This window comes from Canis lupus, chromosome 26 (assembly GCF_048164855.1).
Source record: "Canis lupus baileyi chromosome 26, mCanLup2.hap1, whole genome shotgun sequence".
In the NCBI taxonomy this organism is placed as follows: Eukaryota; Metazoa; Chordata; class Mammalia; order Carnivora; family Canidae; genus Canis; species Canis lupus.
Genome location: NC_132863.1, coordinates 28,712,386 through 28,724,898, shown reverse-complemented (window position 1 = coordinate 28,724,898; position 12,513 = coordinate 28,712,386). Strand labels below are relative to the sequence as shown.

The following is a 12,513-nucleotide window of genomic DNA, read 5'->3' as shown; positions in this document are numbered from 1 at the left end:
ATTGCCTGCAACCTGCTTTACTTACACATAAGACTATCTATCCCTTTTATGAAAGAAGGGGAGTCCTGATTCTTGATGGTATCATCATTAAAAAAACCTTAGGTAACATTTATTGGGCACTTGCCATTGTGCTTACTACTGAACAGACTTCGTCTCTGATCCCCAGAGGTGGGGCTCCTTGTTATACCCATTTTGTAGAGGAGGAAACCAAGCCTCAGAGAAGTCTAGTAATTGCCCAGAGTCACACACAGCCAAGAGTGATCTCAGGTGCTCCCCATCTGACCATTGCACGGCACTTCTCCCGCAGAGGATGATGAAGAGCCCTGCCTATACTCTTTGAAGACCTTGAGCCCATTATCACCTGCTCTGGGCCTCTGTTTTTCCTTTAGTAAAGTGGAGTTTTGAATCCTTACTTGTCCAATAAGGGAAAACAAGGCAGGGTTTCCCGGCCCCTCTGAACAAACAGGAAAACTGAAGCCTAGAGTGGGGCAAGGGGCCCCCTGGTCACCAGGCCTGGAATTCACGTGTTTAGGCCCAGCCTGGGCTCTGGCCCCTGCCTGCCATTTCCTGGAAACCAGCTGACCCCAACTGTCCCTTGATTGCTCAAGTCACTGCATCACTCAGGTGGCCTCAGTTCTCTGGAAAGGGGAGAGGAAGGAAGAAGAGGCAGCTATCTGGGTCGGGGACAGGCCCGGGGCTCTGTGCCAAGCCCCTTACCAAGAACAACCTGAGGGGTATTCTGAAAAGACTCAACTGGGTTCCTGTCCTCCAGGGAGCTCCCAGAAGCAACAAAGGGAAATTAGTCCCAAGTGAAGAAGAACCCATCATTTCCAAACAGAAAATAGCAGACAAAAGCAAAATCTACCCTTTGATTGGGGCAGGGAAGGGCAGGATTGTAGAAAAATGCAGCCTGCAGAGCTTCTTTTGCAAAGCCTGACTGTGCTCGGGCCTCCTGTTTCTCTTTGAGCTCACCTGTCCCTCCTGGCCAGATTTTGGGACACTGGCATTTTTGTTCCCAAACTCAGGGACTCCATTTGTCAAGTGCTCCTTATCTACTTGCTGTCCAACCTCAGTCATTTGAGTGGAGTCTTACTCTAGGTCCCCATTTTACAGAGGGGAAACTGAGGCTCAGAGAGCCCAAATCCCTGCCCGTGGCCACACAACTGTTCTGGGTCAGAGTGGGACTCAAAACTGGGTTTCTAGGGGATCCCTGGTGGTTCAGTGGTTTGGTGCCTGCCTTTGGCCCAGGGCGTGATCCTGGAGTCCCGGGATCGAGTCCCACGTCGGGCTCCCTGCAGGGAGCCTGCTTCTCCCTCTGCCTGTGTCTCTGTTTCTCTCTCTCCCTCTCTCTCTCTCTCTCTCTCTCTGTGTCTCTCATGAATAAATAAAGAAAATAAAATAAAAACGGTTTCTTGACTGATGCCCACTCACCTTGCTTCTCCCTCTGATCTCTTACCAGTTGCAGGAAAGAGTTTTTGTAACAAAATCTGCATATCTATAAAATGGGGCAATTACAAGGTTCGCTCACAGGGTTATATTTTATGGGTCAGCCCTGGGTTATGGATTTGCTCACTGAGACCCCGGGCAGAGCCCACTGGGCCCAGGGACAAACATCCACTAAAAGAACATGGGTTTATTCCTTGCACTGTGCCACACAGGAATGAAACAAAGGCCAGTTTGGTAGTCCAGATCCAACGGTAGATAAGGAATTTGTTCTAGAAAAAAGACAACAACTGGGGGAGGCGGACAGGCCCCAGTCTCTCCAGGGACCCTCCCTGCTCAGGTCTCATGGCAGGTAAGAAGCACAGAAGGCTGGGGAGCTAGAGACACACAGCTTGGGTGCTGGGGTCCAGGGGCCAGAGGCTGAGTCCCTGGAAGTTTGGCTTTGGTCCCTTCTGACACATGGTGGATCTGCAAGGAAGCTCAGTGAAGTGGGGGGGAGGGCGGGTGGCGAGAGGCGTAAGTGGCCCGATGGGTGCATGGATGTTGAGGGGGGCTGAGGGGTGGATGGGAGTGTCAGATCATAGCTTGGCTACCAGAGGTGTGGGTGTACCTGTCTTCGTGGGCCTGTCTGCATGTCTGCACCTGAGTCCGCGTCTGCATGTGGGTCCCTCTGAATATGTGCAGGCTCGTGTGTCTACGGGTGCCCCATTCTGCTTCTGTGTCCACACCTGGTGATGATGTGTCAGTGTCTGTGAGGTCTGTCTGTGAGCTGGGTGCACCTGGATACCTGCTTATCTGTGGGTGGCTCTGGATGGGGACCCAGCCGTGTGTATCTGGCTGTATCAATGTCCTGGCGTGTGTCTCTGATTGTGTGTGTGTGTGTGTGTGTGTGTGTGTGTCTGATTCTAATCTGATTTTGCATTCATGTCACAGGGTCTGTGTGTCGGGGTTTGTCTGTTGTATCTGCTGGGGTGTGTCTGTGTCACTGAGTGTCTACATCCCAATGCCTCTGATTGTGTGTCTGTGTCCCTCTATATCTTTATTTGAGTGAATGTGTGTGTGTACACACACGTGTGTCTTCTGGATCTGGGTTTGATCCACGTCTGTGTATCCAGGTAAGCTGTGTCCTGCTGTAACTCTGTGTCTGTACCTGCGTGTGTACATCTCTGTGCCTAAGTGTCTCTATTACCCGAGGTCTGATTATGTGTCTAGGTGTGCCTGTGTGTCCCGGTCTAATTGCATCTCGCTGTCCCCTTGCTGCTCTATCCACTCCCCCAGGGGGCGCCCTTGCCCATCCACTGCTCCCTCCCTCCCTCGGGCTCCTGCCCCTGGGGGCACCCTAACTGGCGGAGCGGGGCAGCCGAGAGCTTGGGCCCAGCCTGGGCAAAGGTGGCCCCACCAGGTCCCCGCCTTCGGCGGCGGCCCCGCCCCCTGCCCGCCCAACGAGGGCTATAAGTTCACATCTCTCCCAGGCTTGCCAGTGCTCGCCCGACAGTGGTCGCACTTGCAGGGTCCAGCCACCAGGCAGAGGAGCCACCGCCACCACCTGACCATGGCCGAGGGTGAGTATGAGGGTCAGCGCCACCACCACTGGGGTGCCCTGCACCTGGCCATCCCTCCCCAGTCTCAGTGGTCCTGCCTCTGCCATGGGAGGGGGTGATAAACACCTGGCGGGGGGCGGGGTGGGGCTCAGTCCCTAAGTCCCCAGTTTGGGAGTGACGGGAAGGCGGGGCTGGGTGAGAAGGCCTGGGTCCCAGTCCTGGCCCAGCGTGGGCCCTTACTTTCCCCATCCCCAGGGCAGGATCATTAACCCCTGCCTCCCTGGATCAGATGAGGCAACATGAAGGTGTGTTGTGAACTGTAAAGTACTGGGCCACTGAATCGCTGTCACTTGTCCTCAGTCAATGAGTGAGGCTGGGTCCCTGCTGCGTGCCCGGCGGCACAAAGCTATGCGGAGGGGTCTGGCCCGGCCTCAGAACACTTGGCTCTGGTTAGCTCCTGCCCGCTGGGAGGAGGTGTGCACGTCCTCCCTAGTGGTGTGCAAGCGATGCCTGGCCGACTCCTTGGCCCCGGTGGCCAGAGGTTCCAGCACCTGATGGGGACCTGGGCTGAAGGCAGACCTGCTCTCTAAGGTCCCTCCAGCCCTCCGGTTCTGCGACTCTGGTCTTTGGCCACTTGTTGATTCTGTTTTCCCTCCTGTAAAATGGATGGCACTGCCAGCTCCTGATATATCTGTGAGAGCCATGAGGAGTGGAGAAGGGGCGTGATTAGTTTCTTACCTGCTCCCCGCCCCCCTACACGCACATGCACACGCACATGCACACACACACACACACACACAGGGGCGGGGAGGGATTTCTGCAGTGGAGGTTGTCAGTGCACTAATGCTGCTGGCCCCTGTGGGGTGGCTAACTCTTGGGTCAAGTCCATTTGAAGATGGTCTCTGCACACGGCGGTCCCTGGAAGGAGGTGCCGGAGGGGGGAGAAGGAATGAGGAGGGACGTGGCGGGGGGGGGGGGGGGGTGTCTATGGAGAAGGGAAGGGAGGGAGGCACCGGGACCTGCCTGACCTGCTATGTGACCTTGAGTCCCCTCTGTCCCTCTCTGGGATCTGCTCCCCAACATATGGGATTGAAAACCAGCTCAGTGCTGGCTGTAATGGGTGACCTAGGTGGCCACTTGTCTGCACTGCATTTTCCCATCCCTGTCCCCAAGAGAGGCTCCGTGGGGCCGGGAGACCCTGGAGGTTCCCGTTGTGATAAGCTACGTGCCCTCTTACCGCAGTGGCTACTTCCTACAGGGGTCCCACTGGCCTGGAAGACCTCGGGTCCTTTCTCAGTGCAGAAATCCTGTGATCTTATTGCTCAGTGTTTTCTGTACCTTTGGAGCTGGGTGTGATTTCTGGAAATCCTTCTTCAGAGAATCACCCAAGAAATCACCCCACCTGCCCCAGCCCAGGAACTGACCATCTCTGTCTGGTCTCCCAAGAGACATTGGTGGTCTCTTTCCTGCTTAAACTTTCTGGGATAGAAGTTTCCAGAAACAGTGTTTCCCCACCCCAGCAGGGCGGCAGGAAGTTTTCCCTGGAGGCGGGGGAGGTCCCACATCTGAACAACACAGGGGTGGAAGGAGGGGAAGGAAGGAGTGGGGGGATGGAGGACAAACCCTGAGCTGTGAATGAGGTGGCTTCCAAGTACAGGATCCCCAACCTACAGCCCTGCATTCAAATCCCAAGGCCTCCGCTTGCCGTGGGACCTCCCTCTGTGCCGTGGAGGGGTGCTTGTACCTGTGTGGGCAGAGTGGCTGTGAGGTGTGAGTGGAGATGAGCCATGTCAGAGCCCTCCCTCAGCAGTCACTGGATGCTCTGGGATATTCCTTGGCAGAAGGCAAGGGACCCGGGTCGATGCCCCAGTGGAAGGACCCAGTTGCTGGGTGACTGTGGGCAAACCGTGCCCCTGGCCTCCGCTGGACCACACACTCTCCAAAGAACCCACAACTCTTCCTAATCGTGACCTTGAGCTGGTCAAGATTTATGAGGTTTGCGCTTCCCTCAGACCTCCACCAACCACTGCCCCGGCCTCCCCGGCCTCCGCCCTGGTCTTCAGCTCCCTCTGAAACTATAAACAGAGCTTTCACATGCCCGACTTGTGCCCTGGGCCAGGCCTTGGGGAAAGGGTGCACAACCTCCTCTCCTAGTCCTCACAGCAGCCTTTTGAGACTTCAGAGGAGGCCCAGAGAGGGAGAGAGACCTGCCCAGGATCACACAGCAGCACAGTAGGATCAAAACGTAGGTCCAGAAGACGCCAAACCCCGCCCCCACCCCCCACCCGCCCCGTCATTTTAAAAACCTTTTTATTATGGAGAATGCTGAACATAGATCAAAGTAGAGAGAAGTTTAGAATAGTTTATTTTCAAAATCAGGATCCAGGGCAGCTCGGGTGGCTCAGTGGTTTAGCACCGCCTTCGGCGGGGGGCGTGATCCTGGGGCTCTGGGATCGAGTCCCACATCCGCCTCCCTGCATGGAGCCTGCTTCTCCCTCTGCCTGTGTCCCTGCCTCTCTCTCTCTCTCTCTCTCTTTCTCTCTCTCTCTCTCCCCCTCTCTGTGTCTCTCATGAATAAATAAATAAAATCTTAAAAAAAAAAAAATCAAGATCCAGAGGAGGCCCGCACAGCACAGTAAGCCCAAATGTCTCTTTAGTTTCTCTTAAACTATAGTTTCTCCCTTCGACTATGTTTTTCTCCATGCAATTTATTTGTTAAGGAAACCGGCCCCTCCGCCAGTTGTCTCCCAGTTGTCTCTTTCTGTCGATTGCGTCCCAGCGCTCTGCTGAACACGTTCCTTACTCCATATTGCCGGTAAATTGAAAATTGAACCTAAAAGGTAGAGCCCGTGCAAATAACCCACGCCAAATAACCTACTGTTCCCCACCTCATTTTTGCCAAGAGAATCCTTCAGTAATACCAGAATAGCTCACGTTGAAGTAAGCATGTGTGACGTGCCAGGCACCGTATACCCGAGGGTCCTGTGGACAGGGGAGCAAAGTGACGCCCAGAAAGTGGACTTGCCCGAGATCACATGGCTGGAAGGTGTCAGAGACCTCTCCCAACACGCCCCAGTGGGCACGACCTTGTGACCTGGTCATGGTCAAGAGTTGGGGATGTGTGGCCCGGCTAGTCCCGGGGAGACAGGGCGGGCTGGGAGATGGGGAGGGGGCAGGCTGGTAGCCTTTCTCTAGAGAGGGCTGGCTCCCCGATGGCCCCGGGGGTCCCCACGTCCCGGGAGTCCTGGCATCACAACCGGCTGACGGAGGCCACCCACCATGGCTCACGCCGCTCCCACTGTCTCCGTAGATCTGGTTCTCGAGAAATGTGACCTGGAGCTGGAAGCCAATGGCCGTGACCACCACACGGCTGGCCTGTGCCAGGGGAGGCTGGTGGTGCGGCGGGGCCAGCCCTTCTGGCTGACCCTGCACTTCACCGGCCGCAGCTATGAGTCCAGTGTGGACAGCCTCACCTTCAGCGCCGTGACGGGTGAGTAGCTCCACAGCCCCTCGCCCGGCCTGACCTGCTCTGTTCTGGGATTCCCGGTCCCCTGACAGTGGGGCACGTGGCTCCGGTCCTCTGCCCCCCAAGGAGTTCCTAGCAGCCAGCAGCCCCATTTAACGGATGAGGGAGCTGAGGTCCAGAGAGTGGAGGGATGATGCCCGGGGCCACGCAGCCTCATAAACAAGAGGGCTGCACACCCGGGTTCCGAAAACCTGTTATCACCAAGGGATGGGGCTCAGCTGCCTACCACAAAGGTCCATCCAGATCCTGCCCGCTCTTCCCCACATCAAAACAGCTTTCCAACAGCTACTTCCCCAAATCCACAGAGCCGGACCAACCCCATCGGGTCCAGGTGGTGGAGAGAACCCAGTTGGCTCTGTCTCTCTGAGGGGAGCATTTCATATTCCCATAGTTCCTTCTCCAAGCCTCAAGGGGCTGCCTCAGGCTGGGGAGCTGACAGACAGACAGACCTGGGCCCTGGTGCAGACTGAACTACCTACTTGCTGTGTGACGTTGGGCAAGTTGCTAAGCTTCTCCGAGCTTGAGTTTTATCCTATGCAAAGCACTCGTGGTGGAGGGTTGTTAGGGGGGAAGGGCTTGCCATTGGGGGGAGGGCCTTGTAGACATTAGCAGCTGTTGCTGCTCTTGCTCCAGGGGGTCCAGGCATGGGTAAAGGGACATTGAGGCCCCAGCCACCCTATCCACAGATGCCCCATGCACAGTCTTCTTGAGTTGCCACTCCAGGGAAAGGGGCCTTGAATGCCAAATCTCTGGATTTGGCTTCTAGAGGGAACCACTCCCTTGAGGTCAGCTAGGGGCTGCCTGGCTGGGACTCTGCTCAAGGGTGAGAAAGGTCAGTTCTTTCTGAGACCTATGAGGGCACAGAGAGCCGCAAACAGGCTGAGGCCTGTATTTACCTGGCAGCCCTGTGATAAGGCTTATCAATGCGCCTGCAGACTGGCCCTGGATATCCACCCCAGGCCTTTCCTCCCTCCCCTTCCCCTTCTGGCGGGATACACCCACTATCCAGGGGTGCCCCCTCTGACACACAACCAGAACCTTTGGCGCCCTTTTTAACTGACCTAAGGAGCCTCCAGGAACTTCTGATCTTTCTAGTCTCAGTTTCTTTTTCTTTTCTTTTCTTTTTTTTTTAGTTTCTTTTTCTGTAAAGTGGAAGGTTGTAATGCATAACAGGATACCCTGAGAAGAGCCAGGCTTGGGATGAGGAGAATCACAGCAGCTGTAGAGCACCCACCATATGCATGCTCGTCCTAAATCCTCCCGTCTCCGAAGCATAATGAGATCGTGTTTTACCAATGAAAATACTGAGGCTCAGAAAGGTCAACTTACTTGCCCAGGTCACACAGTGAGTGAGGGACAAAGCAGGATTCCACCCCTGGCCTTGCTGTGGACTGACAGTCCTCTATGAAAGGGAACAGTAGAGGAGCTGCTGGTGGGGGCTACCTGTGACTTCCCACCTTCTTTCTCTTCCCCCACTCTCAAGGCAGCCCCTTTCTTTCTTCTCCTCTATTCATCTAGGCAGGCTGGTGCCAGGTAATTAGGCCCTAGGTTCAGGGTTGGGGTAGGGACAGCTGCTCTTCCCAACCCAGCAACTAATCTCTGTTCTCCAGTGTCCACCGACTTATCTCAAGCCCTAGCCAATCTGCCCTGATCACCTCCGCAGCCCTGGCAGGCAGTCTCAGAAGGCACTCTATCTCTGCAGGCACACAGCTTTCCTGTCTGAGTTACCAAGAACTCCGATGGGCTGGGAAAGCCTCAGGGACAATACCAGGAAGCCAGACCTTTCACCTCAAAGCCTGGTTGCAATTAGCACCCAGCCCCAGGCCTAGCCTGGGCACCCTGCTCTTATGCTGGAACATTCTAGCTTGGGATCAGCCTGGCCTACCTCTTTCGAGAAACTGAGGCCCGGAGAGGGGAGAGAGCTGGGGAAGGTCACTCAGCCAGCAGAGTATGTGGCCTGACCCTGCACACTCCGAGGGGCTGTGTGTTTCGCCCAGATAGTTGGGAGACCTGACAGGCTCTGTTATGGGGTACAGACCACAATAGACAAACACCATTCCTATTATGGGAATGAGGGAGGGGGCTAGGGTTGGGAGGGTGAGTGGGGTGGGAGTGAGGTCAGCCTGAAGAAATGGAAAGAACTTTTATGAGGTTTATAAGATGGCTTTCCTCTGGAAGTTTCCCCTCATCCACTCCCCACTCCCCAACCTCCACCAACCACGGTCTAGGAGAGTCCCCAGGACTCCTCACTCTCCAGGTCATTTAGGCCCAGAGAGGTCCCTGAAGCATCTCCGGCCCCACAAAGAATACCATGTGGCACGGCAGCCAGTGAGTATCCGAAGCCAGCTTACAGGCACAGTGGTGGGACAAGGGGGACAGCCTGTCCTCATCCCTCCACCCCTTGCCCAGGGCCCTTTAGAAGAAAGGGGTGTGCATGTGTGCACAGTTGCCCCAGGATGGGGAGAAAGGGAAATGTGTTTCCTGATCTGTGCTTGACGGTGGTATGTTGACAGTGACAGTGGCCGTGGGCCCTGGCCCAGGCTCTTACCATGGTGACCAGATCATCAATTGTCCAAACAGGGGCATTTCGGAGAATGAAAGAGCACCATCGAGATTTATGCCAGGGCCACAGCTGTGAACTTGGACTGTCCCAGGCAAACTGGGCCATGTGGTCGCCCTGACTTGGTCCCTTTCGGACTCAGTTTCCCTATCTGTAAAGTGATTCAGTTGAACGAGTTTATTTCTACATTTCATTCCAGTCCTCAAAATCCGTCGTTTGGCCTGAGGATTCTGACTTTTAATAGCAACTTTTGGTGCCACGGAGGAATGCTCACGTACCCTGCATGATTACCATGCTAGTCACTGTCTGGAATGCTTTCTATGAAGTCTCTGCAGGTCCTCTAAACTGTGCTAGGATGTGGGAATGACGATAACAAACAATAGCTATCATTTATTGAACGCTTACTGGGTGCCAGGCACCATGCAATGTACTGCTATCTCTTTAAGCTTTACAGTGACCTTAAGAGGAGGTATTTGTAATTGCCTGTAACTAAGCCCATTTTACAGATGAGGAAGCTGAGGCACAGGGATGCAAAATAGCTTGTCCGGGGTCACAGAGCCAGCTTCAGACCGAGAATCAGACCTTCCCAGACATGAGTTCTAAGCCTATTTTCTTTTTTGATGAGAAAATTGCCAATCAGAGAGGCCTGGTGACTTAGCCCAGGTTACACAGCACTCTGAGTAGGGGAACCAGACCCCAGCTGGCTCTTGGGGGCCCAGTGCTACCCAGCTGCCAGGAGCATTTAAAGGCTTACAGCCGACTCCTGGCACCCAGACAGGGCCCTGGAAGCCTGTGTCATGCCTCTTAGTTCAGGGTTATATTTGGGCCTGGGTGTGGGTGGGGCTGGAGGGTTGAGAGGAGGGGGTGGGGTGCAGGGAGGGAACCCCTCAGTGCACAGGCCCCCATACTGTCAGCAGCAGGTGGGCAGAGCTACAGGGAGGGAGATTGAAGAATAAAAATAAACTTTCCTGGGCAGTTGCCCAACCAGGCAGAGAAGGTTCTGTTTCTCCTCTCAGCCACCCAAGTCCAAAGTGGATGACCAGCCCCTCCTTGCCCTCCCATGACTCAGACCTGCCTGCATGGGCAGGGCCTTCCCCCCACCAGAAAAAGCAGAGGAGCTGAAGGCAAGCTCCTTGTCTCACTGGGCCTTCAAGAGCCCTTCGAAGGAGCATGGGCGTGAGAAGCACTGTGGAGGACAGCCCAGAGTCTAGAGACCCGGGCTCAGATGCTAACTTTGCCCTGGGATATCCTTGGGAGACTCTCCTCTCTCTGAGACTCAGTTTTCTTACCTGTACAGGGGGTCTCAGGGGCAGCAGGAAGTGCCAAGGCACTTCATGAAGTGTAAAAGGCTGTGGGGTGGGGGTAGAGGGGTGGTCATGACTCCGCCTTGGAGCTTCCCATGGAGACACGGAGGTCAAAAGCCAGAGGGGACACTGGGGAGACAGCCAGCACCCGAAGAGAGGGGCCTCTCAGACAGGCTCCCATGGAGACATCAGAGGAGGACCAAGGTCCTATCCTGCTCAAAGTCTGAGCTTTTGAAAGGGGAAGCTGCACCCTAGCCCATAAAGGACCCAGGTGGGGATGCTCCCCAAGGATTCCTGTTCGTGCCACAGGTAGGCACACGGAGCCCAGAGAAGGGGACAGGCTTGTGACTGAGACCCTGCCCCAGGCTGAGCTGTCCCCTCTCCCAGGAGAAATCCGTCTGCTTGGGAACCTGCTGTGTGCCTGGGGCGTTTCACACCTTCTCACAGAAGGACCCCGCAAGGTTGGGGTCCGATCCCCACTTTCTAGATGAGGAAACCAAGTCTCCGGGAAACGAAACCTCTTGCCAAAAAGTTCCCTCAATGGTCCGCAGCAGGACTAGGCGTCAGAGCCGGGCCCCTGGGACCCCCGGCATGGGCCTGGCCCCTGCCAGCCTGGCTCCCTCCCCGCCGGCCACGGCGGGCTCACAGCCATTGCCTTTTGTCTGTCAGGCCCAGACCCCAGCGAGGAGGCCGGGACCAAGGCCCGCTTCTCCCTGTCCAGTGCTGTGGAGGAGGGTGCCTGGACGGCCGTGGTGATGGACCAGCAGGACAGCGTCCTCTCGCTGCAGCTCAGCACCCCGCCTAACGCCCCGGTCGGCCTGTACCGCCTCAGCCTGGAGGCCTCCACCGGCTACCAGGGCTCCAGCTTCGTGCTGGGCCACTTCACTCTGCTCTTCAACAGCTGGTGCCCAGGTGAGCCTAACGATCCAGGGGGGTGGGGGTGGGGGACAGGGCTACACCAGCCATGGGGCACTGAGGGTGGCGGGGAATGGGGCGCAAGAGACAACAAAGCGGATAGAGTGAAGCTCCCCTCCATGTAGGCCCACGCTCCCATCCCACAGAAGCCCTGTAATGTGAGTACTCTTCTTACTCCCTGACACAGGAAGAGACAGGCACTTGGAAGCAAAATGACGTGCCCAAGGCCCCACAGCTCCCAAGGCATCTCACCCCATGTCTGAGGCCCACGTGTGCCCCTAGAGTTCTGACCTGGGCATGGAGGTGTCTTGGGTTCACAGTTTCCTTCCTGCTCCTGCACAGCGAGACAGAGAGATAGGCCTTGTGGGTGGGCCCCAGCCTAAGAATGGGGTGTCCCTCCTCGAAGCCCAGGCCCAGCCACAAATTCTGGCCTCTCCAAGTATCAGACAGCCAGCTTCTTGCTGGGCTGCTGCTTTGTTTTTTTCTTCTCCATTTTGGGGCATTTTATAACATAGTTGAGGAGAAATATTTTTTTATTTTCTCTTCTACATATTTTGGCTTTTATTTTTAATTATAACAGTAAGACACGAGGATGTCCTCTTTATATAAGCTTTAAGTACTGCAGGGAAACAGCCCCCACTCTGACTCTCCTCCTTGGGGAACAGCATTATTAGTTGTCTTAGGGGACCCATCTCCTTAGATTTGATGTGCCTGGAGACATTGCCGCAGTAATGGGTTTCTCTGTCCCTCTTAACCATAAAAGGATCACACGGTATCCATCAACCCACAACTTATTTCACTTTTCCCTCTACCATACATCCTGGGGATCTTTCCACACTGGTGTACATACACATCTGTTTGTTCATTCATTCATTCTTTCTTTTTTAAAGATTTTTATTTATTCGAGAGAGAGTGTGTGCCCATGAGCAGGGTGGGGGAGGAGCAGAGGGAGCAGGAGAAGCAGGATCCCTGCTGAGCAGGAAGCCCAACAGCCAATGATCCCGGGACCCTGGGATCATGACCTGAACCAAAGGCAGACCCTTAACTGCTTAACTGACTAAGCCACCCAAGCACCCCGACTTCTTCTTTTTAATATCCCCGAGTGCCCCGTATCTTGCCAGTGTAGACAGTTCGTTGATCAGGACTCCACCCAGGGACATGAGGTGGGCCCCAGTGGATCCTCCCAGGAAGGGTATGACATGGAGCACCCTGTTCACATGCCCT

At 55.3% G+C, this 12,513-nt stretch overlaps 1 protein-coding gene across 1 annotated transcript in view; it reads left to right on the top strand.

The window, feature by feature from the left end:
* Window positions 1-2,845: 2,845 nt before the first annotated feature.
* Window positions 2,846-12,513, top strand: part of TGM2 (transglutaminase 2) — a 31,270-nt gene continuing 21,602 nt past the window's right edge. The window contains exons 1-3 of the mRNA XM_072800994.1: window positions 2,846-3,005; window positions 6,295-6,474; window positions 11,044-11,286. Of these exons, the coding sequence (XP_072657095.1) occupies window positions 2,996-3,005; window positions 6,295-6,474; window positions 11,044-11,286 (433 nt within the window). The 5' untranslated portion in view covers window positions 2,846-2,995. The remainder of the gene's footprint in view (window positions 3,006-6,294; window positions 6,475-11,043; window positions 11,287-12,513) is intronic.